Source organism: Sorex araneus, chromosome 1, assembly GCF_027595985.1.
Source record: "Sorex araneus isolate mSorAra2 chromosome 1, mSorAra2.pri, whole genome shotgun sequence".
NCBI lineage: Eukaryota > Metazoa > Chordata > Mammalia > Eulipotyphla > Soricidae > Sorex > Sorex araneus.
In genome coordinates this window covers 347,519,525-347,536,309 of record NC_073302.1, presented here as the reverse complement: position 1 = coordinate 347,536,309, position 16,785 = coordinate 347,519,525, and the positions used below count along the sequence as shown (strand labels likewise).

At 42.5% G+C, this 16,785-nt stretch overlaps 1 protein-coding gene across 2 annotated transcripts in view; it reads left to right on the top strand.

Moving 5' to 3' along the window:
• GTF2E2 (general transcription factor IIE subunit 2) overlaps positions 1–16,785 on the top strand; it is a 76,709-nt gene that overhangs the window by 34,225 nt on the left and 25,699 nt on the right. For both annotated transcript variants that reach the window (XM_055121703.1, XM_004606880.2), the window contains exon 3: positions 1,577–1,668. In XM_055121703.1, coding sequence (XP_054977678.1) covers positions 1,577–1,668 — 92 coding nt within the window. The remainder of the gene's footprint in view (positions 1–1,576; positions 1,669–16,785) is intronic.

Genomic DNA, 16,785 nt, shown 5'->3' with positions numbered 1-16,785 from the left:
GTTATTACATGTTGAACCTGGTGTACTAATATTTATTTATTACTTTTATTATTTATTATTATTTATTATTTTGGGTTACTCCTGGCTCTGCACTCAGGAGTTACTCCTGGCGGTGCTTGGGGAACCATATGAGATGCTGAGAATCGAACCTGGGTCAGGCACGTGCTAGGCAAACGCCTTACCTCTGTGCTATCGCTCCAGCCCCTGTTTACTTGTTTTTGGATTGAGATCGGTTTCCTTCTGTGTTAACCCCATCAAATATGGTGTGCTACTCTTGGTACATCTCTGGAGTAGAGTATAAAAATCTTGCTTGGCTGTGCACTCCAGGGATTCTAAAATTTTAAATAGGGTGATACAACTAGAGATGACTTTGGGATTCTGAACCATCAGTCCAGCTTGTTCTTGTCTTGCAAGATTTATTTGTGATTCTCTGGATCATGGCCTTTGATGAGCTTATCTGGCGCACAAGCTGGTTTGTGGCCATGGATGCCAGGTTCCTGGGAAGACAGGGAAATGGGGAGAGATCGTGTGAGCTTTTATAGATTTTGGTCACAGAAGCCACACACCTGAGTTTTTCAACAGATTCATTCTCATCCTGAGCCGTGGAGGTGGCAGCGATTAGGTTCTGGAGGTTTTCAGCTGACGGGGTTCTCGTGGGGCTCACCAACCCTGCTCTGGGGTGCCTCGGAAATGAGGTTCAGCCTGGTGCGGTGTCTGGAGACATCTCTGCAGCTTGTGGCTCTCTTGTGAGATTTATTTGCGAGTCTTTGGTGGCTTTTTGAAGAAAGGGAGAGAGTAATCTCAAGAGAGAACACTGGCTTCCCCAAAGGTGGAGAGAGGCCCAGTACACATGTCAAGAAGGAAACACTTGTGCTTGGCCACATGGACACAAGCAGCATGCGGGCTGGGCAGCATATGCTGTGTGTGAAGGGTCACTCTTATTGGGACATGGGGGACGTGGGGATTGAACCCAGGTTGGCCATGTGCAAGGCAAATGCCTTAACCCCCTATAGTATCTTTCTATGCCTTTTGTAAATTGAAATTTTTGTCTTTCAAAAGTAAGCTAGTCACTTCTCAAATTTTTAAGTGTTAGAAAACTTTATGGGGAATGGATGTATCATCCAGCCTGGGGTCAACCTTGGTTAGGTTCCTTGAACAACATATAGTTCCTTGAGCACCACTTGGAAGTGGCTCCTGAACAGAGCTAATAGTGGATCATTCCCCAAGTCTCCTTGAATAAGCCTTATTGATTGATTGAGATTTATATTATTCTTTTGTTTAGGAAAGCATTTTACTAATTTTAATTATTGCAGATAAGAGTAAGATAAAGGTTCTTAAAAGGAGTTATATTTGAATGCTTTTGAATTATTTCTGCTTTTTCCCTATCATTAGGGAAAAAAATGGAAAGTTCACTATATACTCAAAGAATCTGAATCTTCACCAAAATTTTACAGGATCAGATTTGCTAGATAGAAAAATTCAAATAGCAATTTGCCAGAGTTAAGATTGTGTAGTTGCTTAAAAGTGGTAATCATTATAGTGTGGTAAGTGATTGTTTTTTGAAACTCATTTTCAGATCATAGCAACGGATCGTTTAACTTCAAAGCTCTATCAGGAAGCTCTGGATATAAGTTTGGTGTTCTTGCTAAGATTGTGAATTACATGAAAGTAAGTACTTTTTTCAATGTTGAAAACATTTAATTTTTGGATAAAAGAGGATTGGAGTTTTTTTGAGTAAATTTCTATGTATGTCAAACATTATATTTTTATTTTGTGCTTATATTTTTATTGTATACTTATTTCACCTTAGTAAAACTGAAACTATTGAATGCTTAAAGCATTTTATGCCAGAAGCATTGTAGTAGGTAGGTATAATCTCTTCACAGATACAGCCATCTCTTAATCACTACTAGCTAGTTTAATCACTGGGATGATGCAAGTGATTTACAGGATATTAACTTCCATTGATATGAGAAGTGAAAACTGTGTAGTGAAGGCAGATGGTGTTCGTGGCTTTTCCGCATCTTTTAAATTAATTTTTGATTTGGGTGCCACACTTGATGATTCTCAGAGGTTGCTCCTCGATTTGCACTCAGGAATTATTCCTAATGGTCCTTGGGGACCATATGAGGTGCCTCGGATAGAACCCAGGTAGGTTGCGTGCAAGGCAAGTACTTATCGGCTGTACTGTTGCTCTGGTCCCTTTTCTGTATTTTATTTTATTTATTTTTAAGAAGTTTTATTGGATCACTGTGAGATAGTTAGAAACTTGCATAATTAGGTTTCAGTCACACAGTGCTGAGCACACATCTCTCCATCAGTGCACAGTTTCCACCACCATTGTTCCCAGTGTCCCACCTGCCACCCCCACCCCGCCCCCTTTTCTGTATTTTATAGGAGAAAACTAAGCAAATAGTAAGGATCTTAGAAGAACATCAGCTTACAAAATAATTAGAATTTAATGTTTGATGGAAGACAGTATTTTTTAGGTAAATTTTGAAAGCCTGGCAAGCTCTCCGTGGCGTATTCAATATGCCAAATACAGTCAATGATGGGTCTCATTCCTCTTACCCTGAAAGAGCCTCCAATGCAGCACGTCTCGGAAGAATGAGTAAAGAGAGGCTGCTAAAATCTCAGGGCTAGGATGAATGGAGATGCTACTGGCGCCCGCTCGAGCAAATCCATGATCAACGGGATGACAGTGATACAGTGAAATTTTGATTATAGGACGTTTTTGAAGTGAAATTTTAGTTTACAGTTTAGAAGACTAAGTGATTTCCAATATGCCTCATTCTTCTGCTGTGCTCTTATTTTGTTTTACTCATGGCTCTGTGTTGGCGGGCCGCTTTTGATGGTGCTCAGTGGACAGTGATGGTGCAGGGATGGTATCCAGGCCTCCTGCATGCAAAGCGTGTGCTCAGGCCTTTGAGCTCTCTCCCTGACACCTCTGCCATAGTTTTGTACCTGTTCACCTACTAGCTGTATCTTTTGAGAAGAGACAGAGCATTTGTCGCTATTTATGGTTTAAAATATAAATCAAGTTTTTATGCTCAGAATTTTATAATTTTAAGATTTGGAGTGTAAGACTTAAAACTGTATGAATGTGAATTTTGATTTTATTAGAAATCTAATTTTCCATTGTCATTATCATCTTACATTTATATTTTGTACCGTTTATCTCACCCATTCATTCCTCGCAGGGTAAACCATGATTAGTCCACAGTGTAGGGTAGGAGAGACGTTACAGCTTGTGAGCTGGGCTTCACTCCTCCACTGTACATATGGCCAATGCCTGAGCACTGCCATGAATGATCCCTGAGCCCAGAGCTAGGAGTAAGCCCTGAGCAACATCAAGTATGGCTTTCCAAAACCCCCAAGAGTAGGGCTGGAGTTAGCACAGCAGATAGGGTGATTACCTTGCACACGGCCGACCCAGGTTCGATTCCCAGCATCCCGTATGGTCCCCTGAGCACTGCCAGGAGTAATTTCTGAGTGCATAAGCCAGGAATAACCTCTGTGTATCACCGGGTGTGACCCAAAAAGCAAAAAAAAAAAAAAAAAAAGAAAGAAAAAGGCAGCTATATGGTGATATTAATTAAAATAAATCAAAACCATGTGCCTTTAAAGTTTCAATCTGGAGATGAAGACTGATACTTAAGTATCATGTTTTCTTATTCTTGCTATGCATTCTTCACTGATTTATTGATAATGTTATCTAGGGCGGTGATCTTCCAATTTTCACTAATTTTTCTTGAATTTTAAAAAATTAAAAAAATTTTGTATTCCTTTGCACATATTTTAATTGTGCAAATTAACTTTAAAGTTGTGCAAAATAACTAAAATAACTTCCATTTTTAGCCAGAGCTTGACACATGAAAGAATTTATGGAATGTTAAAATATATTAATCAAACATAACTTTTCAGTTTATCTAAAGAAATCGATCACTGTATCCCTATCATCCCATTGCTCATCAGTTTGCTCGAGCAATTTGTAATGTCTCCATTGTGAGACCTGTTGTTACTGTTTTTAGCATATCGAATATGCTACGGGTAGCTTGCCAGGCTCTGCCGTGCGGGTGCGATACTCTCGGTAGCTTGCCGGGCTCTCCGAGAGGGACGGAGGAATTGAACCCGGGTTGGCCGTGTGCAAGGCAAATGCTCTACCCAATGTGTTATCACTCCAGCCAAAATGTTATTAATTAAAAAAATGCCAACGAAGACTTAAGTGTTTGGGAGAAAGTGTTTTGTGTATGTTTTTAGACCATATGTGGTGGTTCTCAAGGTTTACTCCTTGCTCTGTGCTCAGGGATCACTCCTGACAATGACTGGAATATATGATGCCAGGGATCAAACTCAGATTCAACTGGGATGGAGGGCAGGCACTGAAACTTTTGTACTCTGTGGCCCTTGTGTTAGAAATTTTAAATATTTTCTTTTGAATAGATATGTTTGTCCTGAATCCCACTTAATTTTATTCTAATGCCATGCATTTATATATTTGAATGTCCTGAATTGAGCAGACCTGTTTCTTTGCCCTGACAATAGGAATAGAAATTATATTATGGATGTAGCATAGCAGTAAAGTACTTGTTTTACATGTATGAGACCCTGGGTTTAATCCCCAGAACTGCAGAAAAGGAAGACATTATAATTATTTTCTTAAGATTATAGGGCTCTAAAGATGCAAAATATTTCTGGTTTTAGTTCCCATTACAATTTTTAGATTTTATTTTTTGTTTGGTTGTTGTTTCTGGGCCATTCACAGCAGTGCTGAGGGGTTACTCCTGGCTCTGCACTCAGGAATCGCTGGCAGTGATCTGGGGATCATATGAGATGCCGGGGATCAAACCCGGGTCAGCTGTGTGCAAGAAAATGCCTTATCTAATGTATTAATGTTCTGATCCCCATTGTCATTGCATTTATTATCAGTATATAATTGGTTAGAGTAGCATACACAATAAAATTTAAGAGTAGAGACCCTTAGCATACACAATAAAAATTAAGAGTAGAGACCCTTAGTCTCTACTCTACTTTTCCTACTGAGTTTGATCCTCAGTATTGCATGGTTCCTGAGTCTCCAGCACTATCTGGGAGGCACATCCTCCAGAGAAAAGAATTTTAAGACTTTTAAGAAGGACTTTTAAGAAGCCTTAAAATAACTATTTCTTTTTATAGAAATGGTTAAAGTAAAACACATTTCATTGGTTAAATGAGTAACAAAAATTGTTACATGCCATAATAATTTTTTTGTGAGTATATCTCAGTTACGTGAAACATGTTTAATAGAATTTGTAGGTTTGGTTTAGTGAAAGCTTTATTATTCTCAAAGTGTCATTTTTTGATCAATAGTATCAGCATTACTTGGGGATTAGTTAGAAATATAAATTTTTAGCCTCCTTTGGGCATCAACTCTTTTACTTCTGTTTTTGTTTGTGTGTTTGTTTTTGGGCTACTCCCAGTTCAGTTTTGAGTCATTCTTGATACCACCAAGAATGGTTCCCTCTGAGGGATGGAACCTGGGCCTCCTGCATGTAATGCATGTATGTGCTCAGCCCATTGCGCTCTCTCTGGCCTCTCCTACTTCTGTAGTGTCTGACACTAGGGATGCATTTCCACAGTCAGTATTTTAACCAACCCTATAGGTGATTCTGAAGTATGTTAAAGTTTGAGAACCCCTGCCTAGCTTCTTTCTGAATAATTCTGATAATTATATTTGAATTTAGAAATTCTGAAGTCCAGAAAAATCAAATAACTGTACTAGTTCTGGTAGATTAAGAATTTAAATTAAAGTATTAAATAGTTAAGTATAACTACTATATAATTTTTGGGCCACACCTGGAAGTGCTCAGAGTGTACTTCTAGCTTGCACTCAGGGATCACTCCTGGAGGGACTCAGGGAACCATATGGGGTGCCAGGGATCTGGCTCTGTGCAAGGCAAGCGCTCTGCCTGCTGGACTCTTGCTCTGGTCCTTCTCATAATTCCTGAGACTATATGAACAGGGGCTGGAGAGATAAGTATAGTGGTTAGGGCACTTGCCTTGCACATGGCCAACCCAGGCTTGATCCCCAGCATTTCATATAGTTCCCCAAGCACTGCTAGGAGTGATTTCTGAGTGCAGAGCCAAGGAGTAATTACTGAATATCGGTGTGGCCCAAGCACACACACGACACACATACAAGAAAAAAGAAGAAGAAAAAGGAAGTTACATGAACAAAAGGAATCTGCTCATATTTAAGAACAGTGATATACTGAAGATAGTGTGTTCTAGAAATGTGATTGGTTAATATTCCAAAATCAGTATAAGTCATTAATATGATAAAAAAGAGCATAGAATTGGGTCATTAATGGAGGAATGCTGTCTGCTGGTGAGGTGTTTTTTATTTTAATTGATTAGTCACATCTTGTGCTCAGGGCACTATGTATGGTGCTAGGGACTCAGCCTGGGTTAACAAGTACTTTCCCCTTCTCTCTAGCCCTGGTGGTGGGTTTGGAGATGGAACACTGAATGTCTAGAGCTCTGTTAATAAAAGCTTTGTAAATCATGGTGCCAGAATAAAAAAAGAAGAAAAATTATGGGATTATAGTCTGTAGAAAAGGTTCTGATAAACTTTAACACTCATTTTATGGACTTAGAGTCTAGAAACACAGATGACCATCTAATCTGTGATAAAGAAGCCATGAGTAGTGGGAAGAAAGCCTTATCAGTGAATGTTTTGGGGAAGACTGGATGGTCACATGCAAATGATGGAACTAGATTACCATTTAATGTCATGTGAAAAAATGAATTGCAAATGGATTAAACATCTGAAATCATAAGATAAGTAGAGAAAAAACATAGGTGAGTGCCAGCACTATAGAATAATAGGTAGGGTGCTTGCTTTGCATATTACCGATCTGGGTAGTGCAAATTAGTCTAGGAATGAACTTCAGTGTTAGGGTTTTTTTCCCCCAGTAATGGGGATTGAACCCAGTACCTCATACATGCCAGGCAGGAATAGCTTCAGTATTTTTTAAAGCCATATTCAAGTTGGCAATTGATTTAGAAGATTTAGAGATAGGTCCTTCACCAAGGTCTTTGTAGCCCCTGAGCACTACTGGATGTGCCCCCAAGCCCCCTTCCCATTAAAAAAAATAATTGAACTACTTTGTGGTTCAGTAATTACATTCCTTGGCATCTATACAAGGAACACAAAAACATTAATTTGAAAGGATGTATGTGCACCTATATTAATTTGCAGCACCATTTAGTACAGCCGGTAGCAATCCAATGTCCAATAGCAGATGCGTGGATAAAGAAATTGTGTACTATAGAGTGATATAGTACAGTGGACGGGGCATTCGTCCTGCACATGGCAACCTGGGCATCATGCTTGGAGCCCTACCAGGTCCCTGGAGCCCTGCCAGTAGTGATCCCTGAGTGCAGAGCCAGGAGTAAGCCCTGAACACTGCCAGGTGTGCCTGCTGCCTCTCCTTTCCCCAAAAAAAAGAAAAGAAAAAAGAAGTTGAGGTTTATAAACACAGTGGAATACTACTCAGCTCTAAGAAAAGGTGGTATCTTGTCTTTTGCTACAACTTGAGTGAAAGCAGGGAAGACAAATCTCAAATGGTCTCACTTCGTAATGTACTGTAAGGAAATAAAGACAAGAGGATGCATAGAAAAATACCGTTAGACTCTGACAACAGAATTATGTGATGGGTGGGAGAGAGACAGAAGACAGTGGTGGAGTGTCTTTGGCACTTTGGTAGTGGTGGAGTTTTGGTAATTTTATAAGCCAGAAGACTAACAGTGACGCTATTGGAAGCCATGTTACATCGATATTAATTTTTTTAAAATAAAGACCAATTGAAATAAGTGAAACATAAGAAAAGAAAACATAGGTGAAATGCTCCAAAGCCTCAGCAGCAGAATTTGTAGAAACTAGGCTTCATTGCAAAGGGAAACAAAAGCAAGAAGACTTAATACAGCAACTGATACTTCCGTAATGACAAAGCAACTCTTGGGTTTGGGAGGAGGTACTTGAAACATCATACACCTGACAAGAGGTAAATGTCCAGAATACATAGCTAACCCACACAGCTTCAAAACAAACCAGATCAAATAGACAACCCAGCCCTTGACCTATCTCTCTGGCCTGTCATTTAAAAAAAGTGTAGGGACAGGAAGGGAGGGGAGTGAAGATAAACCACCCTGCCCTGCAAAAAAAAGAAAAAGTGGCTTGTAATGCAAATTAGTAGAGGAGATGAACTTCAGTGTTACGGTTTTTCTTTTCTTTTTTTTTTTCTTTTTGCAATGCTGGGGATTGAACCCAGTACCTCATACATGCCAGGGAGGAACAACTTCAGTGTTTTTTTTTAAAGCATTATCCAAGTTAGCAATTGGCTTAGAAGATTTTTGTTTGTATTGAAAAGGAGGGAAAATATTGTTCAGTTTCTGTTTTGTTTTTCAGTTTTCTAGGTGGTTTTTACTAATCTTGAGATTTGCTGGTCTCTTTTTTCATCCTGAAGCCCACGGAGTTCTTCTGTCATATGATTTTTTTTTTTCCCTTTTTGGGTCACACCTGGCAATGCACAGGGGTTACTCCTGGCTTTGCACTCAGGAATTACTCCTGTTGGTGTTCAGGGGACCATATGGGATGCTGGGAATCGAACCCGGGACAGCCGTGTGCAAGGCAAACGCCCAACCTGCTGTCCTATCATTCCAGCCCCAAGTCATGAGTTTTCTAAAGATTTTGTTTTTCTTTGAAACCTAGATGTTTCATCACTGAGTCAAAGGATTTTCCCCTTTGCAGAAACTTGTTCAGCAGGTTCATAAGATTTTTAAAAATGTCTGGAAGGGGTCAGAGTGATAGTACAGTGGGTAGGTTTTTGCCTTGCACACGGCTGACCTGAGATCTATATCTGGCATTCCATTTGGTCCCCTGCCACCACCAGGAGGGATCCCTGAGCACAGAGCCAGAAGGAAGCCCTTAGCACCACTGGGTGTGATGCTGCTTGCTGCTGCCCCCCCCCCCCAAAAAAAAAGGTCTGCTAAGAAAACTAGCTTTTCAAAATTTAAAAGCAAAATTTTATTTGTCTTTTGTGTCACACCTGGCTATACTGAGGACTTACTTCTGGTTCTAAGCTCAGTGATCACTCCTGGCAGGCTCAGGGAAACATATGGGATGCCAAGGATCAAACCTGGGCCAGCTATGTGCATAGAAAATGCCCTACATGCTATGTTATCACTCTGACCCAGACAACTTGCTTTGATAATAGTATTTAAGCCTTGAAGCACTAGGTGAAATACTGTTTTTTATTATATATTTTTGAGTTTGGGCCATACCCGGTAGTGTTCAGGACTTACTCCTATCTCTGAACTCAGAAATCTCTCTTGGCGGGTTTTGGGGACCATAGGGGATGCTGGGCATTGAACCTGGGTCCACTGCATGCAAGGCAAGTGGCATACTCACTGTACTATCTTTCCCACACAATATGCCTTCCTGCCTTCCTGCCTCCCGCCTTCCTTCTGAAGTCAGTGGGTCCTCACAGGTGGTTTATGTGAGGCAGAGAGGAGAGGGATAGTCACTTTTCTCCTGATCTACCTCTGCTACCCCAGGACCAACTGTGAAGGCTAGGACTGATACAGTTAGAGGATGAGTCCCTGCACGCCTTGTGGGAGTTAAGTGTTCACCACCCTATTTCTTGGGGAGCCATGGACTCTGGCTAAAGAAGGAATTGCTCTTTACAGGAAAGAAAAGTTAGTTCTAGTCCTTACCCAGGCCTTTCAGGTCTTTGTCCTATCTCGCAGAAAAGAATTTCAGGAGGAGACAAGCAGTGAAGGAGAAACAGATTTTATTTGGAGATTTTTGGGAAAGGGCAGGAGGGAGAGAAAAAGGGAGAGAAGAATGCAGGCTTCTCTAAAGATGGAGGGAGTCTCAGTGCACACCTCACGAGGGGAGATGCTGGTGATACATATGCTTGGCCTCGTGGGCACAAGCAGCACATGGGCTCAGGCAGCATATGTGCACGCTTTCTTTGTTTTCAGGGACTTCTGTAGGATTTTCCCCAGGTTGCCCCACGTGGGGCTTTTACCCAGGTAAGAGGCTTTTAGGGTGGTAGCCAAGGGGGTAGGGTTGGCAGTGGTCAATGGTGTTTGAAATTCCTGTCCTTAGACTTTGTTCCTCTGGCCTTCTCTGTGTTGGTTGGCACCAGGTGAAGTCTTACCAGGCTCCTGTGTCTGCAAGGTGGGCTTTTTGCAGCCTGCAGCTGGTTTTATTACTTCCTAGGAATTCCATTGCCATAGAGGCTCTCCCTCCCTCCCTCCCTCCCTCCCTCCCTCCCTCCCTCCCTCCCTTCCTTCCTTCCTTCCTTCTTGACACTATTTGACTACATAGTTGTTTATAATACAGTTGTTAAGGGCATTTCATGTTCCAGTACTAATTCCACCATCAGAGGGACTTCCTCTACTACTGTCCTCATTTTTCCAACCAGCCCCCAACCAAGCCTGCCCCCTTAGCAGGCACAAAATAGTTTATTTTATATTGCTTATTGCAACTAAAGGACTAATTAATACATTCACTGTCGCTGTTATCTCGTTGCTCATTGATTTGTTTGAGCGGGCACCAGTAACATCTCTCATTGAGAGACTTATTGTTACTGTTTTTGGCATATCCAATACGCACGGGTAGCTTGCCAGGCTCTGCCGTGCGGGCTTCATACTCTCAGTAGCTTGCCGGGCTCTCCGAGAGGGGTGGAGGAATCAAACACGGGTTGGCCGCGTGAAAGGCGAAAGCCCAACTGCTGTGCTATCGCTCCAGCCCAAAAGGACTAATAGAATTTTTTTTTGTTGTTTTTTCTTTGGGTCACACTCAGCGATGCGCAGGGGTTCCTCCTGGCTCATGCACTCACGAATTACTCCTGGCAATGCTCGGGGGACTATATGGGATGCTTGGAATCAAACCCAAGTCCGCCTTGTGCAAGGCAATGCCCTACCCCCTGTGCTATGGCTCCGGCCCCCACTAATAGAATTTTTAATTTGTGAAAATTGTTGTATCTCAAGTCCTTGTCTGAGAGTTGACTAAGCTGTTTGTTGCGAGTTGAGCCTTCTGTGTTATTGTTCTTACTTACTGAGTTTAGTTGGCTTCTGCGTTCCTTTCCCATTACATTTGATGTGCTCCTACTGGAATGTCACTATTCTAGAATTTGGAGGTATTACTCCAGAAACTCCTGGATAGGTAACTGGGCTGTGAGTTTGCATGGCAGCAGTTGTGGGGTGTGGGTGCAGCTGCTGGGGCTCCTGGAAGTATAAGGAGAGGGGGCGAGGCTGTCTCCCCTCACTCAGAAAAGGCCCCAGAGAACTGGGGTCTTTCTTTCAACATCAGTCTGAGAACTGATGCACCTAGAATTTTTGTCAGTTTGGTACCTCTGCAGAGTTTAGTTGTGAACAGTAGAGTTGAGCTGTTAGGCAGGGCATTAGCTGTGGCAGGCGGTGTGGTAGGTGCGGTAGCCAGGGCTTTGGCAGGGTGGAGACTTGGCCTATCCCATTATCGAGGGCAGTGCAGAATTTTCAGCTGAGAGACTGGTGTACCCATGAATTTTAGTGAGTTGGCTTTTAGTTGTGAACCTAATATTGCTGTTTTCTTGAAAGCACTTTTGTAATTCATCTTTTACCTTAAATATTCTCTCAGAAATTCCCTGCCAACCCTCTAGATTTATGAATATATTATATTTAATTGGTCTCTGTATAATAAAGCAAATATTTTTTGTGGCATTATTCTAGGCATTTCCCTCTTTCATTGGCAAGTGTTTTTCTTCTTTATAAATATAAAAGATGTGTCAGTGACAGTAATAGAATTTTTAAAAATTTTATTTTCTTAACGTTGTTCACAATAATGGATTATATTCAATATTTCAACACCAGTTCCTCCACCATTGCACCTTCCAACCACCATTAGTTTGAATTCTCCCATCAACACTCAAACCTGCCGAACAGGCAGATGCTATATAATTTATTTTGTATTGCTTGTTATTAATAGCATAAGCTGTCGCCACGTGCTCTTAGAATTCTAAAATTTTAGATAGTTAGGGTCTGGAGAAATGTCTGCAGTGAGCTGCTCGGTTCAGAGATTCTTTTGTGTGTCTCTGGATCATGGCCGTTAATGCTCTTAAAAAGCAGCCGGAGGTAGTTCCTGAGTGTGACGCCCAGAGTCCCATAGGGATGGGGAGATGAACAGGACGACCCCATTCCCTATCCCTTGAGGCCTGGACTTTGCATCACTGACCACGTGTACTTGGGCTTTTCAAGTTGAGATTCCTAGGGGACAGCTGGAGAGACAATGCCTGCCCCCCTCTGAGGCACCCTGGTGAAATTGGCCTGGCACAAGATCCGGAGGCATCTCTGTTGTGAGCTGCTTGGTTCCGAGATTCTTTAGTGTGTCTCTGGATTGTGGCCACTAATGAGTTTAAGTAGCATCCAGAGGCAGTTTGTGGGCATGCCCTCACAAGAATTTTTCTGATTGTTTCCTTTTTAACAAAGCAATGCTTTCTTTTGGGAGGTAGGGGATTCCCACACTTCATGCTTAGGGCTTAGTCTTTTTTTTTTTTTTCTTGGGTCACACCCGGCGATGCACAGGGGTTACTCCTGGCTCTGCACTCAGGAACTACTCCTGGCAGTGCTCAGGGGACCATATGGGATGCTGGGATCTGAACCCGGGTTGGCCGTGTGCAAGGCAAACGCCCTACCCGCTGTGCTATCACTCCAGCCCCCTAGGGCTTAGTCTTGACTGCGCTCACGGATCACTCTTGGTGGGCTCAGGGCGCTGTAGGTGGAACTAGGCATTGAACCCAGTCAGATGTGGGTAAGGCAAACACCCCTCCCTCCCTGCTGTACTATCTCACCGGCCCTAAGTAATATCTTTTATTATTTTTTTAAAACATCAGTGAAGAACCAGCACAATCACCAGCACAGGATTTGTTAGTTCTTTTCTTTCTCAGATGCTAGTAGCCTGCGACTGACCCACAGTGCCCCACTCTCTGGAGTGGGCCTGACCCTCTGGTGGTACTGGGAGACTGAACTCAGTCTCTCCACATACCCACCTCAGCTCTCTGTGACTCCCAGAACTTTGTTTCCTTGTCTTAGTGACAGGTGGGGGGTGAGGTGGGAGGGAAACTGGGGGACACTAGTAGAGGGAACTTGACATTGGTAATGGAATTGTCTTTGGTACATTGTGCCTGAAAATCAGTCATGAATAACTGAAAATCAGGGTGCCTTAAAAACCAGTCAGGGCCAGAGAAATAGTACAGTGGGGAGGGCATTTGCCTTGCACAGTTTGACCTGGGTTTAATCCCTAGCATCCCTTATGGTTGCTGGACCCGCTCTAGGAGTAATTCCTGAGTGCAGAGCCAGGAGTAAGCCTAAGCGTTGCTGGGAGTGGCTCAACCCCCCACCCCCCCCCCCAAAGAAAATTAATAAAATTAAAAACCAAAAACTTTGTTTCCAGTACGGTAACACATGAAATATATCATACTTTTTGCATATTTGTGGCAGTTCTTTGCAACAGAATTCTTTTTCTTGAAGTTCACCACCTTGTAAAAATTTTACAAGTGTACTGCATGACATTTATTGCTAAAATTATGCTGATTTGTCAACCTGGAGAGACAAGGTATTTCTCAGTTTATTAAGCTATTCAGCATCATGTCATCAACTGTTGACTTACCAGTTTATCTTTACTGTCATTTGACATGCTGATGATAATAATAGGTTCTCACTAACCTATGTTTCTTCCTCTCCCTTACCCTTTCCTGGATAATAAGCTCCACTAATAACTTGTTTCCTTTTCCTTTTTGTGGCATGTGAATCTTTGTTTTGTTTGCTTTTTTGGTTGTTTGTTTTGGAGCATTCCTGGCAAAGCTCAGGGGACCATTTCTGGTACCATTGATCAGATCTGGTTAGCTGAGGGCAGGACAAGACCTCATCCTGTCAGGCTTAAGTGACTGTCTTTTGTTTTTGGGTTTGGGCCACACCCAACTGTGCTCAGGGCTCTGCTCTGAGGGATCACTCCTGTGGGTTTGGGGGATTGTATGTGGTTCTAGGGATTGAACCTGGTTCGACCATGTACAAGACAAGTGTCATATCTGCTTTAATATCTCTCTAGCCCAATATGGCCTTCTTTTTAAAATTTTTATTCATGACTTGCCCTTCAAGCTTTTGTTCTCTTTCATTTGCTCCTCTCTTTTTCTCTTAAAAGTTTCTTGGAAATACTGATGATTTTATTTATTTTGGCTTTTCGGGTCATACCTGGCAATGCTCAGTGGTTGCTTCTGGCTCTGCACTCAGGAAATACTCCTGGTGCTGCTCGGGGGACCATATGGGATGCTGGGGATTGAACCCCGGTCTGCCGTGTGCAAGGCAAACGCCCTCTCTGCTGGATTGTCGCTCCAGCCCTGCCTGCTTGTCTCCTACTTGTTTGGTTGGTTGTTTCCACTCTGGAGAAGATGTGTTCTCTCTTGAGCACAGACTTCTCTCTTTCTCTCCAAGTCACATCTTTCTAAAAAATGTAAAAATTACCTTGTCCCTACCCCATCCCAGGTGTTTTTTGTTTTTTTTTTTTAAGTGCCACAGGTTGAACCCAGGGCCTTACACACTCAAAGCATGCTCTACCACGGAGCCATATTCCCAGCTCTTGGCTTAAATTATTATTATTTTTTTTAGTTTTTGCAAAATTCACCGCCATCATTTCTGCCTGGTTTTTATTTCACAGCAAAGTTATCAAAGGCAGAGTTGTATGCAGGCCTAGGAATGGGAACTGCTGGAAGGCACTACTCCTGATGTCTAGTCCAGGTAGAACTGGGCTTGGCATACCACTGCTGGGGGGGCCGTGGGACTTGAATAGCATGTTGAAAAAGCCTCCCTCTCTTTCTTCCCTCCCTCCCTCCCTCCCTCCCTCCCTCCCTCCCTCCCTCCCTCCCTCCCCTCCCTCCCTTCTTCCCTCTTTCTCTCCTTCCAACTCTGCTTTCCTTTCTCCCCACACCTGGTGGTGCTTAGGACTTATCTCCTGGCTTGTACTCAGAGATCACTCCTGGGGGGGCTTGGGGGACCAGATGGGGTGCCAGGGATTGGTCCCAAGGTGCCTGCGTCAACTGTGTGCAAGGCAAGCATGCACCCTGCCTGCTGTAGTCTCTGATCTTTGCGCAGCACTTTAAGCTGTAGAATGTTGCTATTTGGTGTGTTTTGTTGGCTGGTGTTTTTCATTTGGGCTGGGCCTCCCCAGTGATGCTGGGTGCCACTTGAGCTGTCCATTTTGGTATTTGGGAGGCCATGTGGTACAGGGCCGGAACTGTCCATAAACTCCTGCCCTTTGAACTATCTCCCTGGCCATAACCCTTTTAAGCAAAATTTTTACTTGGGATTTGAGATTCCAATTTAAATAGTAAGATTTAAACTTGACCATTGTCTGCAAATTTATTTATCTATCTTTGGGCCACACCTGGTTGTGTTCCTGGCTTACTCCTGGCTCGATGCTCTTGGTTCAGGGGACCATGGGTAGTGTTGATCAAACCAGGCCCACTGTGTGCAGATCAAATTCCTTACCCTGTGCTCTCTCTCTAGTTCAAGGTCTGCAATTTAAATGCCCTTTTCAGCAGGAGAGATAGCTCAGCAACTGAACACTTGGTTTGCACGTGGGTGGTGGTCTGGGTCCCATCCACAGCTCTATGCGGCCTTTCCAGGATTGCCATTGTTTGCAACAGATATGTATAGTGGCATACAGTTTATTGAATTGCCAGCCCAATATAAAACTATTGGTTAGTAGTTTTCATTTTAATGGTTGGATTTTTTGGACTCTCTTATACTCTTGTAGTTAATTGGCCCAAAAGGTTATTATAGTTCTTTATTATTAACCTTGTTGTTAGAATCATTTGTTAGAATCCTCTTGTCACATATTTAAAATTTTTTTAGTTTTTCAGGTTTTGATTTTGGGCTTTGGGGTCATATTTGGCAGTGGTGTGGACTCTCCCTGGCTCTGTGCTTTGGTATTAGCACAGTGCACCTGGCAGTGTGAAGACCCAGCATTGTGGTGCCACTTGGACTCTGATAGCAGTGCTCAGGGCCACTCCTGGCAGTGCTTATGGCCACTGTGACTGTACCTGAGCTGATCAGGGCCTAAGTAGCAACCTAGAGGACTTAACTAACATTTTGTGGAATGTTGACTGAGGAAAGCTGTGAGACAGGATTTTCTGTATAAACCAAAATGCATGTTTTTTTAAAACGCCATGCAATGCAGGGATTGGGGCTACGCCTGGCTCTGTGCTTGTGGGATACTCCTGTGGTGCTGAGGACAGAACTAGGATCAGGCACATCACATGCAAGGGGTGAGTCTCTCCAGCCCTAACCATGATACTTCAGATTGGAATAGAAAGTGCTTTTCCTGTGAGATGAAATTTTACACAGGAAGTGCTACTCAGTGCAGAAATGCACACAAAAAGAAATAGTATGTTAAAATTTTAAAGAAAGGAGCCAGAGAATAGTCCATGGGTAAGGTACTTGCTTTGCACTGGATCAACTCTGGTTCGGTCCCCTGTGTCACATATGTTTCTGCCAAGCATTGCCAGTATCTCTGAGCATAAGAGCCAGAAGTAAACTTGTATAACCCAAAAACAAAACAAACAAAAAATTATAAGGAAGAAATAAAACTGCAGATGACTTGATTATGTAGAAAACCCAACAACTATTGGGATTAATAAGTATATTTTGTAAGGTTACTAAATACAAGGTCAGAATACGAAAATCAACTTCTACAAATTTGCA